Source organism: Emys orbicularis, chromosome 2, assembly GCF_028017835.1.
Source record: "Emys orbicularis isolate rEmyOrb1 chromosome 2, rEmyOrb1.hap1, whole genome shotgun sequence".
In the NCBI taxonomy this organism is placed as follows: Eukaryota; Metazoa; Chordata; order Testudines; family Emydidae; genus Emys; species Emys orbicularis.
This window is the reverse complement of record NC_088684.1, coordinates 178,719,843-178,747,726: the sequence shown is the minus strand read 5'-3', so window position 1 is coordinate 178,747,726 and position 27,884 is coordinate 178,719,843. Positions and strand designations below refer to the sequence as shown.

The following is a 27,884-nucleotide window of genomic DNA, read 5'->3' as shown; positions in this document are numbered from 1 at the left end:
CCCCAGAGTGCTGGCTGGCACAGCTGCAGCGTCCCCAGCCCTGGTGCGGCAGGCGACGCGGCCTCAGCACCAGCCACCTTGAGCTCTGAGTGTGGGAGGCAGGCCAGCCATCCAGGGCAGAGCGCTGGGAACTGCATGGGGGACCTGGCCTGGGGGTGGAGGGTTGGCAGGGCCACGCTAGGCTGTTTGAGGAGGCCTCCCCCTGCCTACCATACCCACCACCCATGCCCCCAGGACACCAGTCACACTCTAAAATACCTAGTTATTTTTACCTTAATTAAGTTGACACATTACCCAATTTAAAGTAAGTTAACTTCTTTTTTATTGTTGTACTGTTGTGAAGCCTGTTGTGCCAGTTCACATATGGTGTAGTATTTTGTTTGTAACAACTTAATGTATCAGAAACGGTCTGTTATTACTAAACTAAATTGGCATGTAGACCCACATGGTGGTTTTTGAGCTGCTTGGTTTCTGTGGAAGATAAATAACCCCTGACCATAAGCCGGAATCTTGCTAAGAAAAAAAGTTGCCTTATTCCTTATAAGGCATGGGCAGGCTCATGAAAGGGTGTAGTTACACTTCAGTGTGCTGTGAGCTCACTCCAGCACTGTCAGCTCTGCAGACAGTCTCTGCAGGCTTGGAGCTCTACAAGAAAATTACAGTCAGCTCAAAACACATCTTAATTCTTATAGGAGTAACTAAGTCAACAGAAGCAGCTTCAGGTAACAATCAAGAACGAGGTCATGGGAAAGTCAGGTTGGTGAATATTTATACAGAGCTTGTTGTGAATACTTAATCTGTAGATTATGTAAACAAAGCTTGTATGCCAAAATCCTTCCTGATGGTTTAAGAATTGCAAAAATGGTAGTGGCTTTGTCTTGTACGAGCTGATTGCTTTTATGCATACAGTAATCCAGGGGGAGTTTCTTTGTTTTGTGACAAAGGAATGTTTTCATTAGATTTAAAAATACTGTATAGAATTTATAAGATAAAACCAGTTACCTTATTATATATGGTGACTTTAATATTTAAGGTAGCTTTGCTTTGATGTATGCAGTTAGACTAGCTATACAGTACTTGAAGCAAGATATTTATAATTATAAGCACCTTAGTTGTGAAACTGCAGTTGGTGAGTGGCTCCGTAAGCATAACTGAGGCAAATCATGTAGTTATAAATATGCTTATTGCATTAAGTTAAGTACTTCTTGCCTAGATGACCATATTCAGGAAACTGTTAGGATCAGCCTTTAGCTACAATTCAGCAGAATATAGTCTCTGGCTTTGCAGGGTTCATAGGTTTCACAGCTGTGTATCCTCCTCCCTGTTGTGAGGATGAAATCTACCCTCTCTGCCGGCCATGGATTGTTGCATTAGACATTCCACAGCTGTCATCCTTTGCATGGCCAAAGTCTGTCAATATGATTCTGATCTCTTATGCTGGTGTAGATCAGAACAAATTCCACTGAAGTCACTGGAAATACACTAGTTTTACACCAGCGTGCGATCAGAACTGGGCCTAAGCCCATCATGGTGTCTTTATATTAGTTATCAGATTTATGGAGCCAATGGAGATTTGCTTATTATGATCAGTCGAGTCTATTAATGAGGGGATATGAGTTTTACCTGGTTGATTTTATATCTGTTAGTCTGAAGAATTTGAAAGGGCTCATGCCCCAAAGATACTAAACTCTCTCACTGAAACTGCATTTCAGAGAAGGGGAAGAAGGGCATTATGCAATTTAAAGATTAATGCTCTGCCTACACACACAGTTGACAGGACCTGGGAACCAAACATAGCAGAAGAGGAGTTCTGACTCCAGTAAAATAGTTTTTAGATGATGGAACAGAAGTTCCTTCTAATACAAATAGGTAACTTGAAAAAAAATAGTCTGAGCATAGGCCAGGCCAGGCCTGGCCTCAATCATTCTGTCCCCTGGCGGACACACAGGAGAAGTTACTCCAACACTAGAACACTTGTAACTCTCTTGCTCACATGGGGATATTGACTGTTCTGAGAAAAATGGGGGAGCTCATTTACATATTCCCACTGCTCGCTGCTGTGAAGCTGAATCATTTCTTTTGGCAGCAAACAATGGATGGTCATCAATAAATGACATATATAGGGCCTAGAAACTAGAACAGAGGACTTTCAGTTCTTAAAAGTGCAAGCCTCTCCCAGTTAAGCTCAAGAAACATCTTCATTAGCTGTCAGTTATGATAGGGCTTTTTGACCTTACTGTTTATTGGGAGTTGAATTGGGCCTTTACTCCTTGGAAGACCATACACCAGGTGCCATATTGTCAAAACCACTCAGCACTCATAATTAGGATTAGATTTTCAAACAGTTTATCATGTTGAGTGCTGAGGTCTTTAGAAAATCTGGTCATAAAAGGTGAGACAATTGCAAAAACCAGAGCAGGACTTAATCCATCCAGTAGAGGGAGGTAGGATACATACATTCTATGTCAGATGTTACATGGCTAGAATGTGAGTGCTCTTTGTAGTCACATGGCTCTGAAGGCTACAGATGTTTTCAAATGGATTAGGTCCTTAGTAAATATGTTTGTGATTTAAATTCCTATCCTGTTTCAGCACTTCTAAATTTAACTATATAATTTTTAGGTTGGAATAACACTTTTATGCTAGTAGAATAAAAAGGACAATTGTCAGATAAATTAACAACCCAGTGTTACACCAGTAAAGATTATGTTTAATTGGGCAAAAGTGGTGGAAATCAAAATAGGTGCAATCCAATTAGAATTTGATTAAAATCTGTTTATCTTGGCATGGACATGGTCCATGTTTGAATACTGGTAATTCTGTGGATGATGAGATTAATCTCTGTAATAAATAACAGATTATGTTTCCCTGACACTTACTGAGCGTCAGTCAGTTGTGGTTTTTATTCTGAAATTACTTCCAGTCTCTTACTGGTTTTTGTTAGTTTGCCAATCTTGATAGTTCTTGTGGGTATAATTTTTAGATAATCATTATACAAATACATCCCAGAAGTGGATTTTCTTTGGTTACTTAATAGGTGGTACTCCTCCTTTTGAATCAACACTGGGTGACCCAGCATGCTATCAGTGGGCAGTGTATGTTGCTGGGGGTACATTCAGATATGATCTATAACTGAGGTCCTCATAGATGCTGCTACAACCCCTGGCTTGAAGTGGTTTCTATCACATACAGGGTTTACAGTTTGGTTCAATGGCTCTCAGTACCCCCACTATACAAATTATTCCAGCACCACGGGAGATTCTGACCATCTATAATTAAAAATCTTCCAGGCATACAATAAGAGTAGAGGTGTTGACCCCTATGTTCTGCCCTGTTCCCTCTTAGACAATTACATTCACTGACTAATTTCTCTGTGCAATTTCAATTTGATGTAGTATTCTTCATTTCCTGTCCTGAACCATTCTGTGGTCTTTTCTCTTTAAATAACGGTGTGTTCCATAAAGAGGTGGCTGCATTTCGGTGATAGGTGAACTGATTCCTAGTATATATCTGATGTTGTGAAGCTTAATTAATATTTGTAAAGCTCTTTAGGTAAATATACAACTCCTGTACAAATGTAATGTGCTCCACAAATCGCACTCCTCATCCCAAATACCAAATCATTCAATTAATGCTACCTCCTCACCAGCTACAAACTAAATCAGTTTGAGTTCCCTATAACAAGTCAATGCTAAACAGCCCTTACCTCCTCAACAAATTGATTTGTGCTGGCCCTACACATGCAACCTTCTGGTGGGAGGATAGGGCAGGAGGCTTCCATCCATTCCCCTACTCAGCCCTTGATGGGGCAGTATTGGCAGGAGGCCCCCCATACAAGCAGAACTTTCTGCTCCAGGAGCTACATAGAACCAGACAATTTTTTTTTTTTCAAATGAAGAGTAAATTTACCAAAAAATGCATTTTTGGAGGCACCCAAACTGTTTATGAATTCAGGTCAAATGTGGCAAATAGTTTGACCTGGAAAAAAAAGCCAGAAAACAAAAATTGTGAAAACATTGAAATGTTTTGAATTGACATTTCAGAAGGAAATGAAGATTTGACTTGACAGTTTGTTTTGGAAATGCCAATTCAAATTGATATTCCGAATGTTCCATTTCAACTCAAATGACTTTTTTTGTTCTGAGAAAAAACAAAAAAGTTGTTTCTGTTTGAAATGAACATTTTTTTTCCAGTTTGCCCATGGAACCAAAAAAAAATAATCAATGATTCACTCAGTTCAGAGTCACAGGCTGGCCAAAGAACCTTACTCCTAACAGCAGCAGCTGTGCCCCTCCTACCGAGCATCTTATCTCAGTGGTTCTCAAAGTTTTGTACTGGTGACCCCTTTCACATAGCAAGCCTCTGAGTGCGGCCCCCTTATAAATTAAAAACACTTTTTCAATATATTTAACACCATTATAAATGCTAGAGGCAAAGCTGGGTTTGAGGTGGAGGCTGACAGCTCAGGACCCCCCCCCCATGTAATAACCTCGCAACCCCCAGTTTGAGCACCCCTGTCTTATCTGCAATGCCAGCCAGGTTCCCCCCTTACAGAGGTAGTTGCGCTCACCCTGCTCCCAAACAGTGGTGTGGGTGGTAGAGCCATCTGTCTGAGCCTGCCGACAGATATCACTGCATGGGGTTATGTTTAGAAGATTTTGTTTGAAACTTTAAGGGCATTTAAAAAAATGTAAGCTGAGGTTCTGCAGAAATTGATGCAAAGATTGCTATTTGCTGTGGGTGAGTGGATTTTTCAAGCCCTAGTAGCAATATTTCTAAATTCTTAGCCTAGCAGTCAGACCGCCTTCTCGCTTGGTAATTTTAGAACATTAAACATGATAGCAATATTCCCCTGTCAGGACTAGAACATCCCCTCCCATGAAAATGATACACTGGTCGGGAAACTCCCCAAATTTTGCCTACATTTTCAGGAAATCATTCCTTTTGGGACAATATTTGGGGCAGTCTTTCAACTCCATGAATCCTGGGGATCTGAAAGGAAGAGACTCTCTCAGTGCTTCTTGACAAGAAATGACCACCCCAGGGGCAGGCAATTCTATGCTGCTCTGCAAGATTCCTAATGGCTGAATTCCCTGCAGCTGTGCAGGGACTCTGCAGCATTAACTCCCAATAACTGCCACTTGCATGTCTGTAGGGCCATCTGGTCATGATGTTTCAGAGAGCAGCTGGTTGCCAGCCCCACCCTTAGGCTCTGAGGAGCCTGATCCTTGCTGAGAACCCATAAATAAGCTTCTAACAGTCCCCACTGAATAGGGTGACCAGATGTCCTGATTTTATAGGTGCTTATTACCCCCCCACACTCTGTCCCAAGTTTTCATACTTGCTATCTGGTCACCCTACCACTGAAGGGGTGGAAGAATGTTGCAAAAATCGCACTTCCCTTCTCTCCCTCCCCCTCCCCACTTTCCAGGCTCTGAGAAAGGCTTTTTTAATTTGAGTGTTCTCTACTCCTGAGCAGAGGGGATGGCCCAGAGATCTGTCACTAACTGTTCTTTGAAGGAATCTTGTTAATGTGGTATAAAATAACATCACGTTGGGGGAGATTCAATAAGGAGTGACTCAGTAGATATTGTATATCAGTGGTTTTCAAACTTTTTTCTGGCAACCCAGCTGAAGAAAATTGTTGATGCCCGTGACCCAACGGAGGGGTTTGGAGTGTGGGAGGGGGCTCTGGGCTGAGGCAGGGGGTCGGGGCTCTGGGCTGGGGGTGCAGGCTCTGGGGTGGGGCTGGGGATGAGGGGCTTGGGGTGCAGGAAGGGGTTCTAGGTTGGGGGGGCTCAGGGCTCAGGCAGGGGATTAGGGCACGGGCTTACCTCGGGCCAGGGCTGGATTAATCTTTTGTGGGCCTGGTGCCAAACATATTTGTGGGCCCCCATGGAGGCAATGGTGCATGGCACAGGGAGGTCAGTCCCCAGAGCAAGGGGCCAGCCAGAGGCAATGGGGCAGGGCAGGGCAGGGGTGGACCCACTTCCCCCAGCCCAGTGCAAGGCCACTATTTACAAACCGGCAGTTGCCAGACACACAGTGGCCCACCTGGCCCTGTGCTGCCAGCATGCCCCTTCTCCTCAGGGGCAGGTCCATGCCGTGCCACACAGCTCCCCCCCGCGCCCAACACCCTGCCCGACTCCCTATGGCCAGAGCCCCCTGGACCCATTACGTCCAGCGCCCTCCACCCCACAAATGCACAGCGCCCTGCACAACACTACTCCTGCCCAGCGCCCCCCTGCCCACAGCCCCACCACAACTGTCCAGCACCCCCTCAGAACCCCCACTCCCTAGTGCCCCAACACACAGAGATCTTCCCCGTCCCTCACAGCCCATCCCTCCCCCCCACACGCATACCCCAGAGACCCACTCCCCCATGCCCTGCCTCCCGGCCACACTCACCTGCTCTGCTGGGAGGTGACTGTGTCTGCCAGACTGAGATGGCAGCACAGCCAGGGCTGGTCCCGGGGTGGGGAATTGCTCTGGCCCCTTGGGAGTGACGTGATCAGCCAGGGCCTGTCCTGGCAGGGCTCCCTCAAGACGCACTTGCCTGGAGGGGCCCAGCCAAGCCCCCCCCACTGTTCCCCCACCCCCACCTGGCTGAGACTGGCAGGGCTTCTGTACCAGTCCCAGGCAGCTCAGCTCCGGGGTCCCCACAGATGGTGGGAAGCAGAGACTGCCTGGAGCCAGAGGTGCATTGGGGTCTGGCCAGGGGGCAGAGAGGAGCAGGCGGATGGGGCCAGGGGGCCGAGAGAAACCCTCAGCCAGCCGGCGGGCAGGCCGAGAGGAGCAAGTGGTGGGTGGGGGGAACCAGTGAGATCCCCGGGCGCAGTGCAAACGGAGCAGGCTGGGGCCCCTTATAAGCATGGGCCACTGGCGCCATTGTAAACCCGGTGTGACGGGTTAGATTACAGAACCTCCCTTGGGAGCTGCCACCCGATGTGCCAAGACTACTTCTGCTCCTGCTTTCCCTGCCAGCTCGGGACCCCAGCACCCTGTCTTGCTGAGCCAGACACTCCCGTCTGCTCCAACAAAGACCCAGGGTCTGAATTACTTGCCCCAAAGCTGCAGGTTTACCTGAAAGCAGCTAACAGAAGTGTTCCTGTCTTTAACACTCATATGCCAAACTCCCAATGGGGTCTAAACCCAAATAAATCCATTTTACCCTGTATAAAGCTTATACATGGTAAACTCATAAATTGTCCGCCCTCTATAACACTGATAGAGAGATATGCACAGCTGTTTGCCTCCCCAGGTATTAATACATACTCTGACTTAATTACTAAGCAAAAAGTGATTTTATTAAATACAGAAAGTAGGATTTAAGTGGTTCCAAGTAGTAACAGACAGAACAAAGTAAGTCACCAAGCAAAATAAAATAAAATGCGCAAATCTGTGTCTAATCAAACTGAATACAGATAAGATCCTCACCAGTTCTAGAATGCTCCCTTTTACAGACTAATCTTCTTTTAGCCTGGGTCCAGCAGTCACTCACACCCCTTGCACACTGTCCTTTGTTCCAGTTTCTTTCAAGTATCCTGGGGGGGGGGTGGAGAGGCTCTCTCTTTAGCCAGCTGAAGACAAAATGGAGGGGTCTCCCAGGGGTTTAAATAGACTTTCTCTTGTGGGTGGAGTCCCCCTCCTCACTCCTATGCAAAGTCCAGCTCCAAGATGGAGTTTAGGAGTCACCTGGGCAAGTCACATGTCCATGCATGACTCACAGTTTTTACAGGTAGCACCCATTGTTTACATGAAAAGAACAGTAACTAACTAATAAATTTGTTAGTCTCTAAGGTGCCACAAGTACTCCTGTTCTTTTTGCGGATACAGACTAACACGGCTGCTACTCTGAAACCTGTCATTGTTTACATGCTACCTTGAATGTCCTCAAATAGACTTCTTATGTGGATTGGAGCATTCCAAGATCCATTGTCCTTTAAGTGTTTCTTGATTAGGTACTTAATTTAAACATTCCTTTCTCCAGGAACTGACCAAATGCTCTACTAAGGTTATTTAGAAATCAAGCCAGTTCACTGCCAACATTCATAACTTCGAAAACAAAAATGATACATGCATACAAATAGGATTAATACATTCAGTAGATCATAACCTTTACGGAGATATGTTACATGGCATATGTAGCAGCATAAAACACATTCTAAGCATATTTCCATAAAGCCTTATGTGAGGTACTGTCACACCCGGCACTGCCTCAGGCAGCTCTCGGGCAGCAGCGCAGTGGGGATGCTAAGGCAGGCTTCCTGCCTGTCCTGGCACCGCAGACCACGCTGTGCCCCAGAAGGGGCCAGCAGCAGGTCCGGTCTGACCCGCAGTTTGAAAACCACTGTTGTATATCATCTTACATATCCTTCTGTAAATATGAGTCAGAATTCAAAACAAAAGAACTGTATCCGTGAGAAGTGAGTGAGCACTAGGAGTATCCTAGGTTGTACTGCCAATTGAGCCAGTACAACAAATAAATAACTGATAAGATCCAAAAAGAATACAAATGATTACAAAAGAAAAACAAATCACTTTTAAAAATTTGTTTTAAACACGGTTACAGCTTTAGAAGCAAATGTCATTTTTCTCATTAAGTAATGTGGGATAAATGCAACTTTTGGAAATATTCAAATGCCTTTGATTTCTTTATGCAAAGTGAGATACATCTTAAAGTGAGCTAAAATTCATGTCACTGTTCTGTGAAGCTGTTATACAAAATGTCTTTCGACACTTGTTGCAACTGCCTTGTTCTAGTTCTTAAGGAAAGTATCAAAAGTTCACTAGAGACCCCATCTATTAATTTTCTGTGAAACCTTATGCACACAGACTACCAAAATGATAATTCATTTTCTGTGTTTGTATGTTTTACAGGACCAGAGAGGATAGACAGGAGATGATGAATTAGTCTTTGTTGTTAGCAACAAGGTGTTCATAGAATATCATAGTTGGAAGGGACCTCAGGAGGTCATCTCATCAAACCCCCTGCTCAAAGCAGGACCAATCCACAGACAGATTTTTGCTCCAGATCCCTATACAGCCCCCTCGAGGACTGAACTCACAACCCTAGGTTTAGCAGGCCAATGCTCAAACCACTGAGCTATCCCTCCCCTCCTGATGTTCAGGAACATTAGGGCAATTGCAGATCTTCGAAATGTTATCTCCTCTTATTGTTTAAGGGTCTTTCTATACAAGGAATAGACTAAAAAAAGTGCTTTTTAAAATCAAGCTACTTAACCCAGTTAAAAACACACACATGTGCTTTTAGTCTGTTCCTTGTGTGGAAAAGCCCTAAATCAAACAAAGGATTAGAGATGCTATATTTAAAAAAAATCAAAATGCAGTATTCCTAACCAGCAGACAACGCTTCAAGCCAAAATCTGTCTTGCACTCCCTGTAACCCTGCTGAAGTCAAAGGAGCTGCATGGTGTGTAAGAGAGTGCAGAATTTGGCTCTAATTTTGCACAGCACTTGCCCTTTAAACATGAGACTCACCAATGTTGCAGTAGATTGTGGCATATCTCTAATTCTTCTTGTTTATTGAAGGTTAAGTGAAGCCCACCCATGCTCAAAACTGATAAATGCTCAGAGCAAATATATCCGAGCAATTTAAAAGAGCAAGACAGACTGTACTTGTCTGCAGTTCTATCTCAAGGTTCTTCATAAAGTAGAACTTCAAAACATGCTCTCTTTGTTGCTTTCTCTTAATCCAAAGGGAAACTGTTGGGCTTTTTCAACAAGTTAATAAGGCACCACGAAAAATTTTCCTTTACTAAAATTAGGTGAAAGTTATTCATCCAAGAAATGAGTCTTCTGGCAGTGTTGCCAAGTGGACAGAGCACTGGACTAGGATTGAGACCTGGATTCTATTCCCAACTGTGCTACTGGTTTGCTGGGTGACCTTATGCAGGTCACTTCAACACTGTGCTTTAGTTTGCCCATCTGTACAATGGAGGTAATGATATTCATCTCTTTGTAAATTGTTTTGAGATCTAGTAATGAAAAACGCTATATGAACATGAGGTATTATTATTATTATTTATTAATACAGTGGTAGTTTCTGCCTTCGCTTGTGTGCGTTTGACTTGGACATAATCACTGCTTCATATACACTGGAGAATCAGAAATTTGGGTGGGGGAGAGTGTGCTATTTTGTACGTGTGCCATGCAGACCTAAGAGTGTGCCCACCTTCAGGAAGGTCATCATAGCAGTAGAGGTAGCATTTGGTGCAAAAACTGCTGACAGGCCCTTATGATCCAGCCTTTAGGGCTCTATTGTGTCTCCGGAGTGTTCTGTGTTATCTGACCCCAGAGTGAGGTAAGTCACATAAGTGCTAGCAGTGGGACTGAAGCAGTATTTCATAGTTCTAGGTTCATAGTGCAGCAGAAATCCAGGGATGTGAGTGGGCAAGGTAGAAATTCCAACTCCTTTTGAAGATTCATCCCATGGTGCCCCTTCCCCCTCCCCCTTTGAGTTTCCTTTCCCCACTCTCCTCCCCAAGTGAAGGGCCAGATGTCAATTAGCTGCTCCCCTAAAGAAATATGAAGGTGAGAGAGGGGGCCAAAGGCTGCTGTTCTCCCCCAAACCCTCAGAAGATCGAAATAAGGAAGGAGCAGGCTGAGTCATTTGGAGGAAGAGGTTTTGGGCCTGCCTGAGGCCAACACAACTATCTAAGGTTCACTGACAAGGAACCAGAACGAGTTTTAGATTTCCATAGAAACCATGTGATTTTCATGTGGTCTCAGGCATCAGTCTGACCGGTTCACACAGTCATGTGTACTGTGCAAATAAATTATGGTATGATAAGGTAACTTGGCAGATAACCTGTGCCATCGCTCTGGAGTCTTACGCAGATTTTACTGTGATGGAGAGTTCACAAACCATTTTATAATTAGAAAAAAGCTCTTTAGGATATGGACTGCTTTTGAATGTGTTTGTACAGTGGTTAGCCCAGATGGGGACTCAATCCTGGCTGGAGCCTCTAGGTCCTACCGATACTGTAATGAAATAAATTGGGCCACATCTTCACAGAGTGTTGTATGGACATTTTCCCTCCCTGTGGCAACTACAATTGTCTATGTGGTAAAGAAAAGTTAGGAAACTATTTAATGTATTTTAAGCTTATTTTAATGTGATATAGAAACTGGAAACAAGGAGCAATAAATCTCCATGGACAAGCAGTAAGACTGTGGTGGCCCACAGGTCAGATCCAGCCCAGGGGACAATTCCCTCCATCCCTCAAATGTGTCCATCTCCCCAACAGACTTGCAGTACAAAATGGTGTCCTCCATGCGGCATGACTGCACATACCATATGTTCGAGATCGTGCCACAAGTCATGTTGTTTATCTATTCATGGCATGATTTTATAAATTGCTTCCTTATATTCAGGGGTGAAAGTAACTCCGAAGACTTACCGGTATGGGGGCCGGCTCCAGCCCCGGGAAGGGGCGGGGACTTGGGCGGAAGGGGCAGGGCTGGGGTGAGCATCCCCCAACCAGCCCTTCCACGCTGCATGGCCTGTGCCACCTGGGGCTCCAGGGGCAATTTAAAGGGCCCATGGTAGCAGCAGCAGCAGCCGGAGCCCCGGGCCCTTTTAAATCGCTGGCCCTGGGGCAGCTGCTCCCTTTGCCCCCGCCCGTCAGCAGCCGGGGTGGGGGAAAGAGGCAATGACATTAAAGCGCTGCCACGGCAAAGGACCCCCCATAAAGCGCTTTAACGTCCCTGCCCCTTTTGCCTCTCCCGTCAGCAGCCCTGCCGGTAGGGTCCGTACTGGCAGGGCCGCCGACGGAGAAGGGGCAGCGACGTTAATGCGCTGCTGTGACAGCGCTTTAAGGACAGTCCTTTGCCGCAGCAGCGCTTTAACATTGCTGCCCCTTCCCCACCCCACCCCCAGGCTGCGTATGGGCCGGTACCGGCTCCTTACCGGTACGCTGTACCGGCCCGCACTGGCTCACTTTCCCCCCTGCTTATATTCCTTCTAAACATAAGCAACCAGTACAAATTATTGAAATCTGTGCTCAAAATAAGGTTTAGGTAGCAAGATTATGTAGTGGTCTAGAAAACAATGTAAACACAGAATACAGTGAACGTCTTATGCAATTTACTACTTTTGAATAATACAAATTCAGATGTGTCATTTATATTCATTCCTTGGATATGAATATGTATACAAATATTTAATATTTATCATATTGGGGTGCACAGCTATTTACGAGAAATCTAGCTTAAAACTGAAATTTGCTAATGAAGCAATATGCAATTTGTTCATATAAAAATTGTGTTTTAAATTCACATTAAGGTGAATTGCATTCACAAATATTATTAAAAATGTATGAAAATGTTTCCTACTACTAGGGTTACCATATTAAAACATTTAAAAAAGAAGACACTCCACAGTGCCCTGCCCCCGCCCCGGCCCCGCCCCAACTCCCCCCAACTCCGCCCCTTCCCTGGCCCCGCCCCAACTCCGCCCCCATTCCAACCCCTTCCCCAAAGTCCCCGCCCCAACTCCGCCTCCTCCCCTGAGCGCCCCGCATTCCCCCTCCTCCCTCCCAGCCACGCGAAACAGCTGCCCGAGCGCTACCGGCTTCACGGTTTGCCGGGCAGCCCCCAGACCTCCAGACCCTGCGCCCCCGGCTGGACGCTTCCCCTCCCGGGCTCCGGCTGCGCTGGGGAAGCGCCCGGCCGGGGGCGCAGGGTCTGGAGGTCTGGGGGCTGCCCGGCAAACCGTGAAGCTGGTAGCGCTCAAACAGCTCAGCTCTTCAGCTACACAGAGCTGAGGTGTCTGGGGGGAGCAGCAGCAGCCGCCGCCGCCGGAGCTGCTCTAAGGTAAGCAGGGGACAGGGATGCCGGCAAAGCATTTTCCCAGACATGTTCGGCTTTTTGGCAATTTCCCCCGGACGGGGATTTGAGGACCAAAAAGCCGGACATGTCTGGGAAAATCCAGACGTATGGTAACCCTACCTACTACTGCCCCTGGAAATAGGGAAGTCTCCAGCACCAGAAAACAGAATTGGATCAGTGACCCTACAAGAAGGTGAAATCAAAAGAGGAAAACATTATGATTGCTTCATTCTGCCTATATAGGAGATCCACTGGCTGTCTCAGCTCTACCAAATGGATATAATCCAGTGCTAGCTAGTGATGAATTTTCAGGGAAATTTTTTACTGTGTGGTTGGGCCTTGGAGAATTTTTGGCATGATAACTCACAAGGAATTCTTGGGATTCTTCTTAATCAGGCAGCAGCTTCCTCTTTTGAGTTAATGGCCTGACCATGTTTTCCACCATCTTAGATTGGCTAAGAAGTTCAGAGATGCATTATTCCCACCCCAGCTTTCTAAAAGCAGAATGTCTCTGCATGTGGCCTGTTTGCAATAATTAATCATTAATCAGTAAACAAGGGCTTTTGGCAGCGTGGCAATGGCGTGGCAAGCACTGGCTTCTACAAATACAGCAAGTAGTCAGGCCCAACCATAAGTATGGCAACTTATCTATGAAGGAGGCTGGTTAGTGGTTCAGTAGCTAGCTTCTTCATTGATACACAAAGGAAATCATGTCTGCTTATGCCATGAAAGTGGGAAACTTGGTGTAACAACTGTTCAAGGTCTGGGGAATCTATGCTCATTAGCCTGGCTTCTGCTTTGTTTGTTTGGCAGAAGGTTCTAAATCCTCTCAAGGAGTAACAAACAAACTTCTTGATTCCTTCCAGCAAGTGTTTTTGAGCTCCCCAAATCTCTCTACAGAAGTGGATGATCCTGGGAAGGGCCGTTCTTCCCAACATCCAGGTTAACAAGTGTATTTTTTCACCTGTTGCATGCCAAGTGTGGGCAGTGGTTTAGTTAGTAAAAAGCCTTAACTGAGAAAATATATAAAGGCTGTTATTGATTTAAACAAAAATGGAATTTGCAGTTAATATATTTTCAAATGTTTTTAATGCTATGCATAAAAATATAAGAAACACTGTATACCAACTATAACACTTCATACCATATACCTCAAGTGGGGGAAGCCTGCCAAAACAGTTATCTGGTAGCGTGACTACTCACCTTGTTACATGATGTGGCACATATACAAGACTATTGCATAGCCAGTGTAACGTAGAAAGAAATAGTGTGATGAGAAGAGATTCTGTCTTAACGTCAATTAACTTTAATAAGAGCTTGAGAGACACGAGCCTCACTGAAAATATAGCCCCATGGTGAGAAAAGTGTAAGAAAAGGCAAGATGGGAGGGGGGGAAAATGCAAAAATAGATCAAGGAAAATCCTCACCAAAAGGGATCTCCTAGATTGAAATGAATGCTATTTTGAGCAGGTCTAACACACAAGAAAGTCCAGCATAAAAAAAAAAAAAAAAAAAAAAAAAAAGACTGTTCCTGGAAACTACTTCCCTTCCAGTTCATGTATAACTATAACCCCAAAACCTCTAGTGCCTTTTGGCAATACTTTCTCTGTGAATTTGAGATACCACACCCGCAGGTATTTTTTCTTAACTCTTGCCCTGTGCAGGAAGTTACAAGGATGCTCCTCCCACTTTCTGGAAAGTGCCTCTTTGCTCTCCTAATACAGCATCCTTCGCCCTGTGCGTACATAACTTTTATTTCTTCTGTGTTTCCCATAAATATTGCAACTATTTTTATTTGAAAGAGGGGAGCCTTAACAGTGGGAAAACTCAAAGTTCTGAAATGAAGGGAAGGAGGGATTCTCTGATATTAAAATGGAGTAAGAAATATGAATTTTTAACTCCTTGCTAGCATTCCGAAAGGTTTCGTCATTAAAGTAGCAAAAATCCCCAATGGCCAGAGATGTGGCACTAGATGGGGAGGGCTCTGAGTTACTACAGATAATTCTTTCCCAGGTATCTGCCTCGTGGGTCTCGCCCAAATGCTCAGGGTCTAACTGATTGTCATATTTGGGGTCAGGAAGGAATTTCTCCTGGAGCCGGCCCGACTTGAAGTCTTTAAACCATGATTTGAGGACTAGTAACTCATCCAGAGGTTATGGGTCTATTTCAGGAGCGGGTGGGTGAGGTTAGGTGGCCTGCAACATGCAGGAGGTCAGACTAGATGATCACAATGTTCCCTTCTGGCCTTAGAGTCTGTGAGTCTATAAAGACCATCCTGAGGCCTTCGTGACCTTGGGCATGTGGAACAAAGTGAGGCAAAGGATAGGTATAGCTATGGGCTTTTCACTTCTCACCCAAATCAGAAATCTCAGGTATTTGCCCACAGAAGGGCTGTTATTGTAGGGGAATAAAATGATTAAATAAAGATTACTGTATCTGGTCTTGCTTCAGAGTAGGATGTTGGTCCCAGTACATTTAATTATATCTGTACTATGTATTATGATATTCTTATTTTTATTTCAGTCATAGCTTTACTAATAAAAGGTCATTTTCACAATAAAGGTAAATTATAAAATACCTATCATAGGTGAACACAATATGACACGTACAAACCAGCATGGCTTCTGCTAAGGCTCTGAAGCACCTTTCTAATCCCCTGATCCTGGGTCAGCCAGAGACCAAAGAGAGCTCCTGGAATAATTTAGCAAAACCTAGGGGCTGCTTCTAAATTATACTCACTGCAGTGGGTCCCACAGGGGCCAGTGTGTTGGACAGGATTCAGGTGGCGCACCATGCACTCTCCCCCTGGGATGCCCCCTCACTGCCCTTTCTCCACCCCAACATCGCACAGTATTATTTATTATTTCTATTATCTTGGAGACCCCATGATGGACCAGGACCCCATTGTGCTAGGTGCTGTACAAACACAGAAGAACAAAGACAGTCCCTGCCCCAAGGAACTTACAACCGAAGTATGGCAGCTCTGCACCACCTGAGGATTATGACTTCTTTATGGCTGCTGAAGTGGCACAAAGCGGTCAGAGCTGGGGCAGTCAACAGCCTGGACTGCTATAGTCAGTCCTGATCACCGTGTCTCAAGAAGAATAGAGCAGAAATAGAGGGGGTTCAGAGGTGAAAATGAAGAAACTTTCATATGCGGAGATACTAAATAGATTGGCACTGTTTAGAGAGACGGTTAACAGAGGGGACAAAACAGAAGTATTCAAAATAGTAAATTGTGCAGAGAAGGTAAATTGCTCCTATTTACCTTTTCTCATAATATGAGAATGGGGAGACAGTCCAGGAAATTGAAAGGCAGCAGAACTTAATTCTGACAAGAGGAAATACTGTTTCACACCACACATCATTAACTTATGGAACTCATTGCTATAAGATATTGCTGAGGCCAAGACCTCAGGATTCAAAAAAGGATTAGATACTTACAGTAACATTTGATAGGATGATTTTTTTTAATTAGAGGGTTTAAAACTTCATGACATAAAACAGAATCTTAATTGACTGGGATTAGGGAGTAACTTTCTCCATGGGCCTAAGCAACCCAGTTGCACAGAACAGGGAGGCACAAAAGCTATTTCCAGCTGGGAACAAGCCTGGAAATTCCCACTAACTCTCACTTTCAGTGTCTGGCTTCTCAGTTAGTTAATGGCATGTCACTAAAATGGAAAAAATAGAATTCCTTCCAAAACAAACTAGAAGATTTTTGGCAGTGTGGAGTCTCTACTTGCATATCAGAGCACACAGATCCTGGAGGAAAAAAAAGGCAAAAATATACATGACCTTGAGATCATGGTGGATAATTACTCATTTATATAATTGTTCAATAGTAGCTTTTTTTGTGGGGGTGGGAAAAGGGCAGAGAAAGAGACACAGAGTAACTCTAGGCAAAAATTAAGTCCTGTTTGCTAAGTCTTGAGGAAATTGTCAGTATTGTCAATTGTGCCTGCTACTTATTTGCTTTTGTAAGCCAAAATGTGAATGGAAAAACAATTTTTGGTGCTATGTTTCTGCTAATGTGTTGAGTGACTATTTACGTGATCCTGTAAATCTCTGGACTCTTTGTCTAGTATTTTTCTCTTTTGCTCTTGCTGTTATTGGAGATATTTGTGTCACAGTTCCCGAGTTAACTGTACTTCTAAACCTCCATGGTCCCCATGAGTGTAGCTCATTAGCTCTTAGGCCTCTAGCTTTCACCTTTCTCAAGGTAAGATCCCACAATCCTCTCCCTCCAGACATGGGTGCATAGCTGTCATTCTGTGATCACCTCAGCACCTCTCACTTCAGAGGCAATAACAAAGATATTCAGTGACCAACCGGCTCTCATAAAGTAGCATGCTATTTTTTTTAGAACAAAAACATTTCAGTTCAAACATATCTTAAAAACAATAAACAGCTTATATGCATGTCTGGTTTTCCAGGTGGTCATCCATCTTTCATATGGAAACCCTGGCAGGCTTTAAAGCACTTCAGGTCCTCTCACAGGGCCTGTCTATGGGCACAAACTCATGTCAGCTCTTTGATTAAGTGTCAGTGACCCTCTCCCAGGTCAGGGCTGTCACTGTGTACCGTTTCAGATCCTCTGTATCAGGGCCGGCTCCAGCATGTCTGCCGCCCCAAGCAAAAATAAAAAAAGAAAGCCGTGATCGCGATCGGTGGTGGCAATTGGGAAAAAGAAAAAAAAAAGCCGCGATCGGCGGCGGCAGTTCAGCGGCAGGTCCTTCGCTCCTAGAGGGAGTGAGGGACCTGCTGCCCCCGAATTGCCGCAGGTGCCGCCCCTCTCCCTTGGCCGCCCCAAGCACCTGCTTGTTAAGCTGGTTCCTGGAGCCGGCCCTGCTCTGTATTCAGAAGCTTCTTGAACTAGGTCAAACCAGTATATGATATTTCTGCAAGGAGCCATAACTTCAAAAACTTATCTCTGCATTGTTTCAGCATTGGGGATTTTCATTAACTGCCATCCATTAATTTACTGCAGGAAACATCTTTTAACTTACCCATTGAGCCAGGGATGCTCACTTGCAAGCCCACGAAGATATATATAAAATTTATAACATTAATACAATAGTCATTGAATAGTCCATGTTTCAAAAGCATCTGTCACAATTTGTATTTGAATAAAAGCTCTTTCCCTTGCGGTCCAAGATTTTCCACTGTTTGATGCAGGACAGAAGTGATAATCCACTGTCGATGACATCAGTCAGTCATTGTGGAATTTGATTAGTTGTTGCATGCAGTAATATGGATCTCATTCCGGCAAGTGCAGCGTGGAACATGCAGATGCAACCTCTAAATCAGTGTTTTTCAACCTTTTTTTGGGCAAAGGCACACTTGTTTCATGAAAAAAATCACGAGGCACACCACCATTAGAAAATGTTAAAAAATTTAACTCTGTGCCTATATTGACTATATATAAAGTAATTCTCTTGAATAGGAATCAAATAAACACAAAGAAAGTATTTTATAATTACTTTATTATGAAATAGTAAGTAAACAGAAATATGAAAAATTATAAAATACTTTATTCAGTGCGCAATATTTTTTTCCCACGGCACACCAGGCAACATCTCGCGGCACACTAGTGTGCCGCGGAACAGTGGTTGAAAAACACTGCTCTAAATCAATCTCTAAGCCAAATTCAGTGATAACAAAAATGGTGGTGTAAATTGTTCGGAAAATGGGTGCATGTGAGTTTAAGAGGCAAAGTGGTATAAACTGCACCAATTTGGCATTTAAAGGTATTGAAAGTGAGTACAGAATACAAGTGGGGGGGGGGGAAAGGTGAGGTATGGAAGGAAAAACATCTTACAGGAAGATGCAGGGGAGGCTGCTAGGCTGGTTTCTTTTAATAAAGTTACATCACCCAGAAAACTCCCATTGCCAAATTCAAACCTGGCATAAGTGAACACAAGTCACAGTGACTTCAGTGGAAGTTGTTAATCTTTACTGCAGGGATTAGTTTAATGTTTATTTAATGTCAAACTGGTGCAAATCATACTGTTCCGCCACTCAACACTCATTCATACCTGTCTTCTGACGAATGTACACCTGTCATTTTACTGTACATAACTAAGGCTACAATTTTTTCACAGAGTTCGTGGAAGTCATGGAATCCGTGACTTCCAGTGACCTCCATGAATTCAGCCCTGTTGGCCAGGAGCTGCAGGTCCTCCTGCCACCCTCCGTGGCCACAGGCCCCCCAGAGCTCCCAGCTGCCGCAGGGGCGGGGCTGCAGTTCCTGAGGTGCTTCGGGCGGCGGTCCCCCCCAGCTCCCAGCCAATGCAGGCGGTGGGGCCCCCAGAGCTTCAAGCAGCTGCGGGCAACAGGGGCTCCCCCGCAGCTCCTAGCTGCCACGGGGGGGCAGGGGTCCCAGGAGCTCCAAGCCACTGGGGGTCCTTCAAAGCTCCCAGCTGCCGCAGGTGGTGGGGGGACCCTAGAGCTCTGAGCCCCCACAGGCAGTGGGGCCCCCAGAGCTCGGAGCAGCCCGCGCAGCTCCCCAACCTCTGCAGGCGGTGTGTTGAGAAGAAATTTAGGAAACCATAAGGTTAATAACAGGAAAAACTTCCCAACCAGGAGGTGAATTAAGCTAGAAATGATCTTACAGGGGGAGTGTTGGAAGTCCTGTTGTTTAGGATATTTAAAAATAGACTTGATAAAACATAATTAAATGGATAATAGTGAACAATCCTGCATCACTGGGGAGATAGAATTAACATTCTAATGGGACTTGTCTTCTTGTGGAGCAGCAATAGTTAAAGTTGAAACTAACTTCTCATTTAAGGTTTGTGTATATTTTTTTCTTTTTGAAACCCAAACTGTCACCCAAAGAAACTGAAACTTCACATGCCACAGCTTATCCTAAAGTAGAGTTCCTCGGTGAAGTTTGAAAAAATTCAGCAAAGCCATTGTAAATCTATGATGTCTCAAAATTTCCCTTGTTCATTTTTTGAAACCTCTCCTAATGGCTTTTTGGCTCATTGCATCTCGGAAACTCCAGTCTCTGCAAACTTCTGACTTCTGTCAGCAAAGTGAGTTGCTCCTGCTTCACTATTCCAGTGACACCATATATCATTGCTTATTCATCCTGTGTGCTGTCTTAAAGCTGAAGATTACCAGGGTATAAAAATAAACATTTTAAAGTTTTTGAAAAAAATCAGATTTTTACAAGAAACAAAACAATCCATTCCTGTCTTGCCTCTCAATAATTGTGGTGATTGTTTCAGTCTTTAACCCCTGAGTCGTATTTTCAATTCCTCATACATTTTTTTTCTAGTAATGGGGAGTGGTGGGGGTGGGGGCAGGGACAGTGACCTTATGCAATGTATGTTTCAAAATATTTGCATATATCTTAACTGTGAAGAACATTCACGTAGTCTTTTGACTATCTGTACCGGGGGTTTTGACATATGTAGAAAGGTCTTGTATAAAAAAAAACCTTTATTTTTATTCATCATCATAATATAATGCTACTTATATCGTGTCCTTCCAACAAAGTATCTCAAAGGGCCTGATTCTCATTTACACTCAGGCCCCTTCACACTGACCTAACGGTATAAAAGGGCCTTAAAATACGCTTACTTTAAGACCTCTTTATACTGCTACTGAGGTGTTAAATTAGGGTGACCAGATGTCCCGATTTTATAGGGACGGTCCCGATATTTGGGGCTTTGTCTTATATAGGCTCCTATTACCCCCCACCTCTGTCCCAATTTTTCACACTTGCTGTCTGGTCACCCTATGTAAAAGAGCCTTATTGTTGATGAGAATAAGGTCTGTGTTCTGCAGGCATTAATCAATAAACCCACATAACACTCTCTTGAGGTCGCAGGTAGGTATTTAAATATATATAACACTTTCAAAATTCTGAGATACAAAGCACTTGCTATACTTCTGGCTTCATTTCATTCTGCTTGTAGGTAATTAGGGTGGTACAGCTCTGTTGTTATTTCACTGAACAGTGTACACAGTATTCTTTAGATTCATTCAGAGTGCTGTACCAGCTTCCCAATATATTTCAAGTTTTCTTTTCCTGATTTTAATGAAGGCTGTATTTGATAGACCTCTCCAATATTTTGCATTATTTCAGCTTCCAAACAATTTGCTGAAGAGGTCTTAAAAGCCCACAATGACTACAGGAAGAAGCATGGCGTTCCACCACTGAAGCTTTGCAAGAAGTTAAACAGTGGAGCACAACAGTGAGTTCAACCCTTCCTTTCTTGTAATGAGACTTTTATCACATATATGAATTAAGCATAGCGCATTCTATTCTTTTACCCAGCACCGGGATCTGCCTATGCATATCCCAGAAATATGTGCACTTTGATACGTATTGTCCTTTGTTGAGGTGTTGCCTTCATGTATGATGCTTCCATAAATGATGCTTCCGTACCAGTGAATCTCTCTTGGTGGTGGTGGTATTCATATTCCTAGCTTCTAATGCCAGAAGGTACCATTCTGATAGTCTAGTCTGACCTCCTGTATAGCACAGGCCATAGAACTTCCCCCAAATAATTCCTAAAGCAGATCTTTTAGAAAAACTTCCAATCTTGATTTTAAAAATGCCAGTAATGGAGAATCCACCACGACCTTTGGTAAAATTGTTCCAATGGTTAATTACTCTCACCCTTAAAAATTTACACCTTATTTCCAGTCTGAATTGGTCTAACTTCAACTTCCAGCCATTGGAGTATGTTACATCTTTCTCTGTTAAATTGAAGAGTCCATTATTAAATATTGGTTTCCCACATAGGTACTTATACATGGCAATCAAGTTACCCCTTAATCTTCTCTTAAGATAAATAGATTTTGCTTCTTGAGTCTTATCACTGTAAGGCATGTTTTCTAATCCTTTAATCATTCTTGTGGTTCTTCTCTGAATCCTCTCCAGTTTATCAACATCCTTTGCAAATTGTGGGCACCACAACTGGACACAGAATTCCATCAGTGGTTGCACCAGTGCCAAATACAGGGATAAAATAGCCTCTCTACTCCTATTTGAGATTCCCCTGTCTATGCATCCCAGGATCCTACTCTTGTCATCTGCAAAAGTACCCAATTCTGGAGATGGAATAGTGGAGAGATACAATAATTTCACAGAGCTTTGACTAATATAATAACGCCAGACCTTTGATTAATATAAATTTTTGTGAGACTACTATTTTGTGCTCTGAGGGAAGGAGGATGGAAGAAATTATCTTTTAGAAACATAGGAACGACCATACTGCATCAGTACACTAGTTCTTCTAGGGTCCCTGAAAGTAGGTATACTAGATGCTACAAAGGAAGGTATGCAAAATCTGAGAATGGACAATATGTGAAATAACCTACCCTTAAAATAAGTTTCTTCCTACTCCTGACAGATAGATAGTGGTTGGTTTGTGCCTTAAAGCATGCAACCTTATATGCTTTTATCCTTCTAATGTAACTGTGTAGTAAAAAAGTCTTCTTGTTATCTATATCAATAAATCATTTTTGAGTATTACTAAAATTTGACCACAATAAATCCTGCGGTAGTGAGTACCCCAGGTTAATTAGGCCTTGATTTAAGAAATGCTTCAAAATTTGTTGTGTTATAATTATATCTGATGTCCCCTTGTTTTATTTGAGAAGCTTCCAATTGCCTTTCTCTACACAATTAATTATTGTACATATCTCTCAGGTTCCCTAGTATTTGTCTTCTCTCTAAAATGAATAGTCCTGCTCTTTTCAGTCTTTCCTACAGGAGCCGCCCCATTTCTACAATCCTTTTCATTGGCCACTTTTGGACTCCTCCTACTTCTGGCATATTCTTTTTGAGATGCAATAACCAGAACTTAGCCCAATATTCCAGGTGGTGCCACACATTGGTTGTATACAAACAGTAATATTCTTACTGTTTTCTAACCCATTCTTTATGCATCCTAAATTTTTGGTATTTTAACTGATTGCCTTACACTGACTTGTCCACAGCCACCCCAGGTCTTCTCCTGCATGATTACAGTTAATATAGACCACAGCAATGTTTATGAATAGTTCAAATTATTCTTTCAAATGTGTATTACCTCGCATTTGTCTCTATTGAATGTCATCTGCCATTGTGCTGCCCAATTGCCTAGTATTGTTAAGTCTCTCTGGAATTCCTCACAATCCTCTCTGTTCTTGACTAATTTACCACTTAACTTTTCCCTGTATGGTGTGGAATGAAGAGAAACCTTTGCTTGACTGATGTTAGTCACCTTGATATATTTATTTTAACTTTGGAAGGCACTCAGATACCAGTGTAAACAGGCACTACAAGCACCTAATAACTTTTGTGTCATTGCAGATGTAAGCCCCTATTCCAATCATTAATATATTAAACATTGGTCCTAGTAGAGCACCTTGGGCAACTTCGCTGTACACCCTCAATCAAACAACTCCCTGTCATTAGCTGATGCCTCACACTGTGCAGAAGACTTCACAGAAAACTTGGGCATTGGTGGCACCTTGTTCTCTCCTCTTCTCTGCTTGTGGCCAGGGCTGGCTCCAGGCACCAGCTTAACAAGCAGGTGCTTGGGGCGGACAAGGGAGAGGGGCGGCACCTGAGGCAATTTGGGGGCGGCAGGTCCCTCGCTCCCTCTGGGAGCAAAAGACCTGCCGCTGAACTGCCGCCGCCGATCGCAGCTTTTTTTTTTTTTCCAATTGTCCCGCCGCTGATCGCGATCGCGGCTTTTTTTTTTTTGCTTGGGGCGGCAGAAATGCTGGAGCCGGCCCTGCTTGTGGCACACAATAGTTTAGTCTCCTGATGACTGACATGTTTTTTTTTTAATTAAAACATCACTGGGCTCAGTATAGAGGTCTCTGGGTGAAATGCCATGTGATATACATGAGGTCAGAGTAGATCAGTGGCTCCCAAACTGGATTGATTCACATACTACCTTCCTAAAAAAACTGATGTTTGAGGTACCACATGAAAATTTGTCCTTGTTGTGCATATTTATTTTAGGCCTTAGGAGGCTTACCTTATGTATTTCCAGATTCTATAGAAAAATAAATGCATACAGAAGCCTCAAATATTTGATTATAATATTTGAAAACATCTCAGGTTTTTAGACAGTGCAACAAGAAGCAGCACATTGAGGCAGCCATTATTATTATTGGCCTTTCATAGTACTCAGATTACAAGAAACAATTACATATCTCATCCATGATGCATTGATCTGTATTGGTATGCGGCTGTACTACATGCAATGGCTTGACTTTTTAAATCATCTCATTTTAAATTCAGAGTTCCTGCTAATTCTTATCTGGATGGTTGTTGAACACAAGCCAAAGGTCATGTTGCTTTCCTTTTGCAAGATGTAAATCAAGAAAAACACAAAATACTTTGAGTAGCTGTCAGAGAAAAAGAAGAGTGCTATTAATGAGAAGGGGACATATCTGTGTGAAAGGGCAGGGGGGCTCAGCAGGTGGGGTAGAGAGGTGAGGACAGTGCTTAAAGTGGTCTGAAAGAAGAGGTGGGGGTTCTATCCTAACCTGGGAGCAGCAGCTTTGGTAAAACAGTGCTTACAGTGCACCCCCCAGCAACCCAGCTTGAGTTTAAATGTCTTTTACTAGGTCTGTGATCTTTTGCATGCTCCTTCCTGCCCTCTCCACTTTAAGTGCTGGTGGAAGAGTCTTCGCTGGAAGTTGGGGCCTTTATGTGGGTACCTGGCAGCTCCAGGAGGTCTTTTGCTCCTCAGTTCTAGCCTCCACTCCCAAACATGGCCCCTGGACATCTGCAATGCTGGACAAACTGCACAGTGGCCCCGTTCTTAGGATGAGGCTCAGACTGCAGCCAGAGCAATGTGACTCTGCTTAGTCCTGTAGCCAGGCTTTTATTCACTGGACCTGACCAGCTGCCACCCCACCCTCCCGGCCTCCCTGCAGAGGCAGGGGGAATTCTCCATGCATCCCCTGCCTTCCAGCCCTGCAGGGGTCAGGCCTCAGGCCTCAGCCTCTGTGGGGCAGGGAGTGCAGAGGAAGCTCCTGCTCTGCAGCGGTTACTTATGTGTGTGGTGGGGGTGAGGGGGCTTCAATCCCGTGGCTCCCTGTGACTGTGAGCTTTGCAGCCGCCCTGAACCAGCCCGGCCTGTGCGTGTCTTTTCGGATGAGAGGAGCTCTTGTGGCACGACAGGGAACTTTGCACATTTGCTACAATAACTTGAGCAGTGTAGCCCTGTACAAGTAGAAGACTATGCCGGCCTTCTGTTCTGTGTGCAGCGCCTAGCACAACTGGGGCCTCGTCCTAGGCACTACAGTGACGCAAAATAATATAGCAGAAAGGGAGCTAGCTGGGTGCCTGGTGAGAGTAGAGCATCCCTGTGGACAGCCACAACGCTCAACACACCACCGAATAAAACTACTGTGCCGGCGCAGTGGGCAAGTTGTTCACCTTTGTGGCTGAAAGCACCATGTTGCTTCTTGAAGTCGGGTGGCACCTTAAAGACTAACAGATTTATTTGGGCATAAGCTTTTGTGGGTAAAAAAACCCCACTTCTTCAGATACATCCGAAGAAGTGGTTTTTCTACCCACAAAAGCATCTAAAGAAGTGGGGTTTTTTTACCCACAAAAGCTTATGCCCAAATAAATCTGTTAGTCTTTAAGGTGCCACCAGATTCCTCGTTGTTCTTGTGGACACAGACTAACACGGCTACCCCTCTGATACATGTTGCTTCTTGGGCATTTTTTGGCCTCCGCGGTGCAGGAAATGACTGTTCCTTTGGAACCGAAAGGGTTTTTTAGAGTTTTGGGTGTAACCCTTCCAACAGGCTCCCATACCATGTTCATGTACTGTGGTTTGGGAGCCCCTGGACTAGATGATCTAATGGTCCTTCTGGGCTTAAATTCTTTTAAATCATCTCTGTCCACACTGAAAATTGACTATTTATTTCCTGCTCACTGTTTTTGGTCTCTTAAACAATCTCTAATCCATGACTATTTACCTCTCATGCCACGATTAATTTGTTCTCTTTATAACTTCTTGGCTGGGACTTGGGAACCCCCCCCCCAAATATATTCTAATTTATAATCGTAGGGTTACCATACGTCCGATTTTTCCCGGACATGTCCGGCTTTTTGGTAATCAAACCCCCGTCCGGGGGGAATTTCCAAAAAGCCGAACATGTCCGGGAAAAATACTCCCAGCTTCCGGCATCCCTGGCTTACCTTAGAGCGGGCTCCGGCAGCTGCTGTGCTCCCTGACTCCTCGGCTCTTCAAGAGCCGAGGTGCCCGAGTGCTACCGGCTTCGGGCAGCCCCCATGCCTCCGGACCCTGCGCCCCCCGAGCGGAAGTGCCCAGCCGGCGGCGCAGGGTCCGGAGGCATGGGGGCTGCCCGAAGCCGATAGTGCTCGGGCACCTCGGCTCTTACAGAGCTGAGGAGTCAGGGAGCAGCACGCAGTAGCCGCCGCCGGAGCCCGGGAGGGGAAGTGCCCGGCTGGGGGTGCAGGGTCCAGAGGTCTGGGGGCTGCCCGAAGCCAGTAGCGCTCGGGCAGCTGTTTCACGTGGCTGGGAGGGAGGAGGGGGAATGCGGGCGCTCAGGGGAGGGGGCGGACTTGGGGCGGGGCCGGTCGGGCAAGGGGCGGACTTGGGGCAGGGGCGGAGCCAGGGCCCTGTGGCGTCTCCTCTTTTTTTCATTTTTAAATATGGTAACCCTAATAATTCATATTGTCCCTATGCAGATTTTTCCCATGTAGAGGACTAAAAACTATAGGAATTGGCACTTACAGCAGTTTCTGCAGGTTCTTTTTCTTCTCCGTACACAGAAGTGGCAGAAGCTGCAGCTCCTGGATTCTCCAGGATCGACACAGATCTCAGTGACATGAGGCTTTGTACCAGACTCTCTGTGGCAGAGCGTCATGCTGTATAGAAGTGGGGAGGCCCTAGAGGCAATAAGAAGGCAGAAGGCCTCTGGTCTCCTCTCCTCATGCTGCTGAGATCTGTGTTGATCTCGGAGCACCCACTATTTTAGGCACCTGGAAATTCTGTAACAGGATTATAAACCCTCAGGTCAGTGTGACTGCTATCTGCATGCGATATTAGCTGGTACTGCTCTGTCACTGGTGTATGATTCCTTTGCTAGGTATGCAGCAACACTGGCTAGCACCAAGGTCCTCCAACACAGCCCTGAGTCTTCAAATGGAAAATGTGGAGAAAATCTAGCGTGGGCTTCCTATGATCAGCCAGGTAAGTTTGGTCTTTGCTCCTAACTCATCGATATTAAGTAAACAAGCCTCTTTAGTCACTTTGAACTAGGCATGTAAATATTTTTAATACAAAGGCCCAAATCCCATCCTGGCTGGTCGGGTGGCTCAGAGCAAGAACACGGGTAGATATTTCCTCAGCTCCAGAAATCTTGAGAGTATGAACCTGGTTCCATGGGACTGGCTTAGGGGATGTGCAGTGGTGGACACTTAAACTGCTGTGCTGAAAAGAAGATGTGCATGCTGCAGCTCAGGGCCGCCCAGAGGGGGGGGCAAGTGGGGCAATTTGCCCCAGGCCCCGGGTTCCACAGGGGTCCCCACGAGAACGACTGAGGCTCCCTCCCCGGCCCCGGCCCGACCCCGCCTCTGCCCCTCTCCCGGAGCCTCAGCGCATCCAGGAGCGTCCCTGGCTCCGGAGGGGCCTGAGCTCCTCCCCGCTCAGAGCCGCATAGTAAGGGGGCAGAGCTGCGAGCTCTGGGCCGAACGGCAGGAGCTCAGGCCTCGCTGGAGCTTGCAGCCCCGCCCCCTTACCACGTGGCTGTTAGTGGGGAGGAGCTCAGGCCCCACCGGAGCCACGCTGCAGCGCTGTCCAGGGACGCTCCTGGATGCGGCGCGCCGAGGCTCCGGGTGAGGGGAGGCCCGGGGGTAAGGGGCCGGGGCGGTTGGATAAGGGGCAGGGGTTGGGGGGGGGGGCGGTCAGGGGACAGGGAACGGGGGGGGGGGTTGGATCGTGGGTGTTCCGGGGGTCTGTCAGGACTCGGCGGGGGGGGGTGGATAGGGGTCGGGGCAGTCAGGGGACAGGGAGCAGGGGTGGGGTCTG

The 27,884-nt window shown here is 45.2% G+C and overlaps 1 protein-coding gene across 1 annotated transcript in view; it reads left to right on the top strand.

Annotated features, from left to right (window-relative positions):
- The first annotated feature begins 629 nt into the window (after positions 1-629).
- GLIPR2 (GLI pathogenesis related 2) overlaps positions 630-27,884 on the top strand; it is a 41,995-nt gene continuing 14,740 nt past the window's right edge. The window contains exons 1-3 of the mRNA XM_065398283.1: positions 630-756; positions 20,951-21,059; positions 26,944-27,047. Coding sequence (XP_065254355.1) covers positions 744-756; positions 20,951-21,059; positions 26,944-27,047 — 226 coding nt within the window. The 5' untranslated portion in view covers positions 630-743. The remainder of the gene's footprint in view (positions 757-20,950; positions 21,060-26,943; positions 27,048-27,884) is intronic.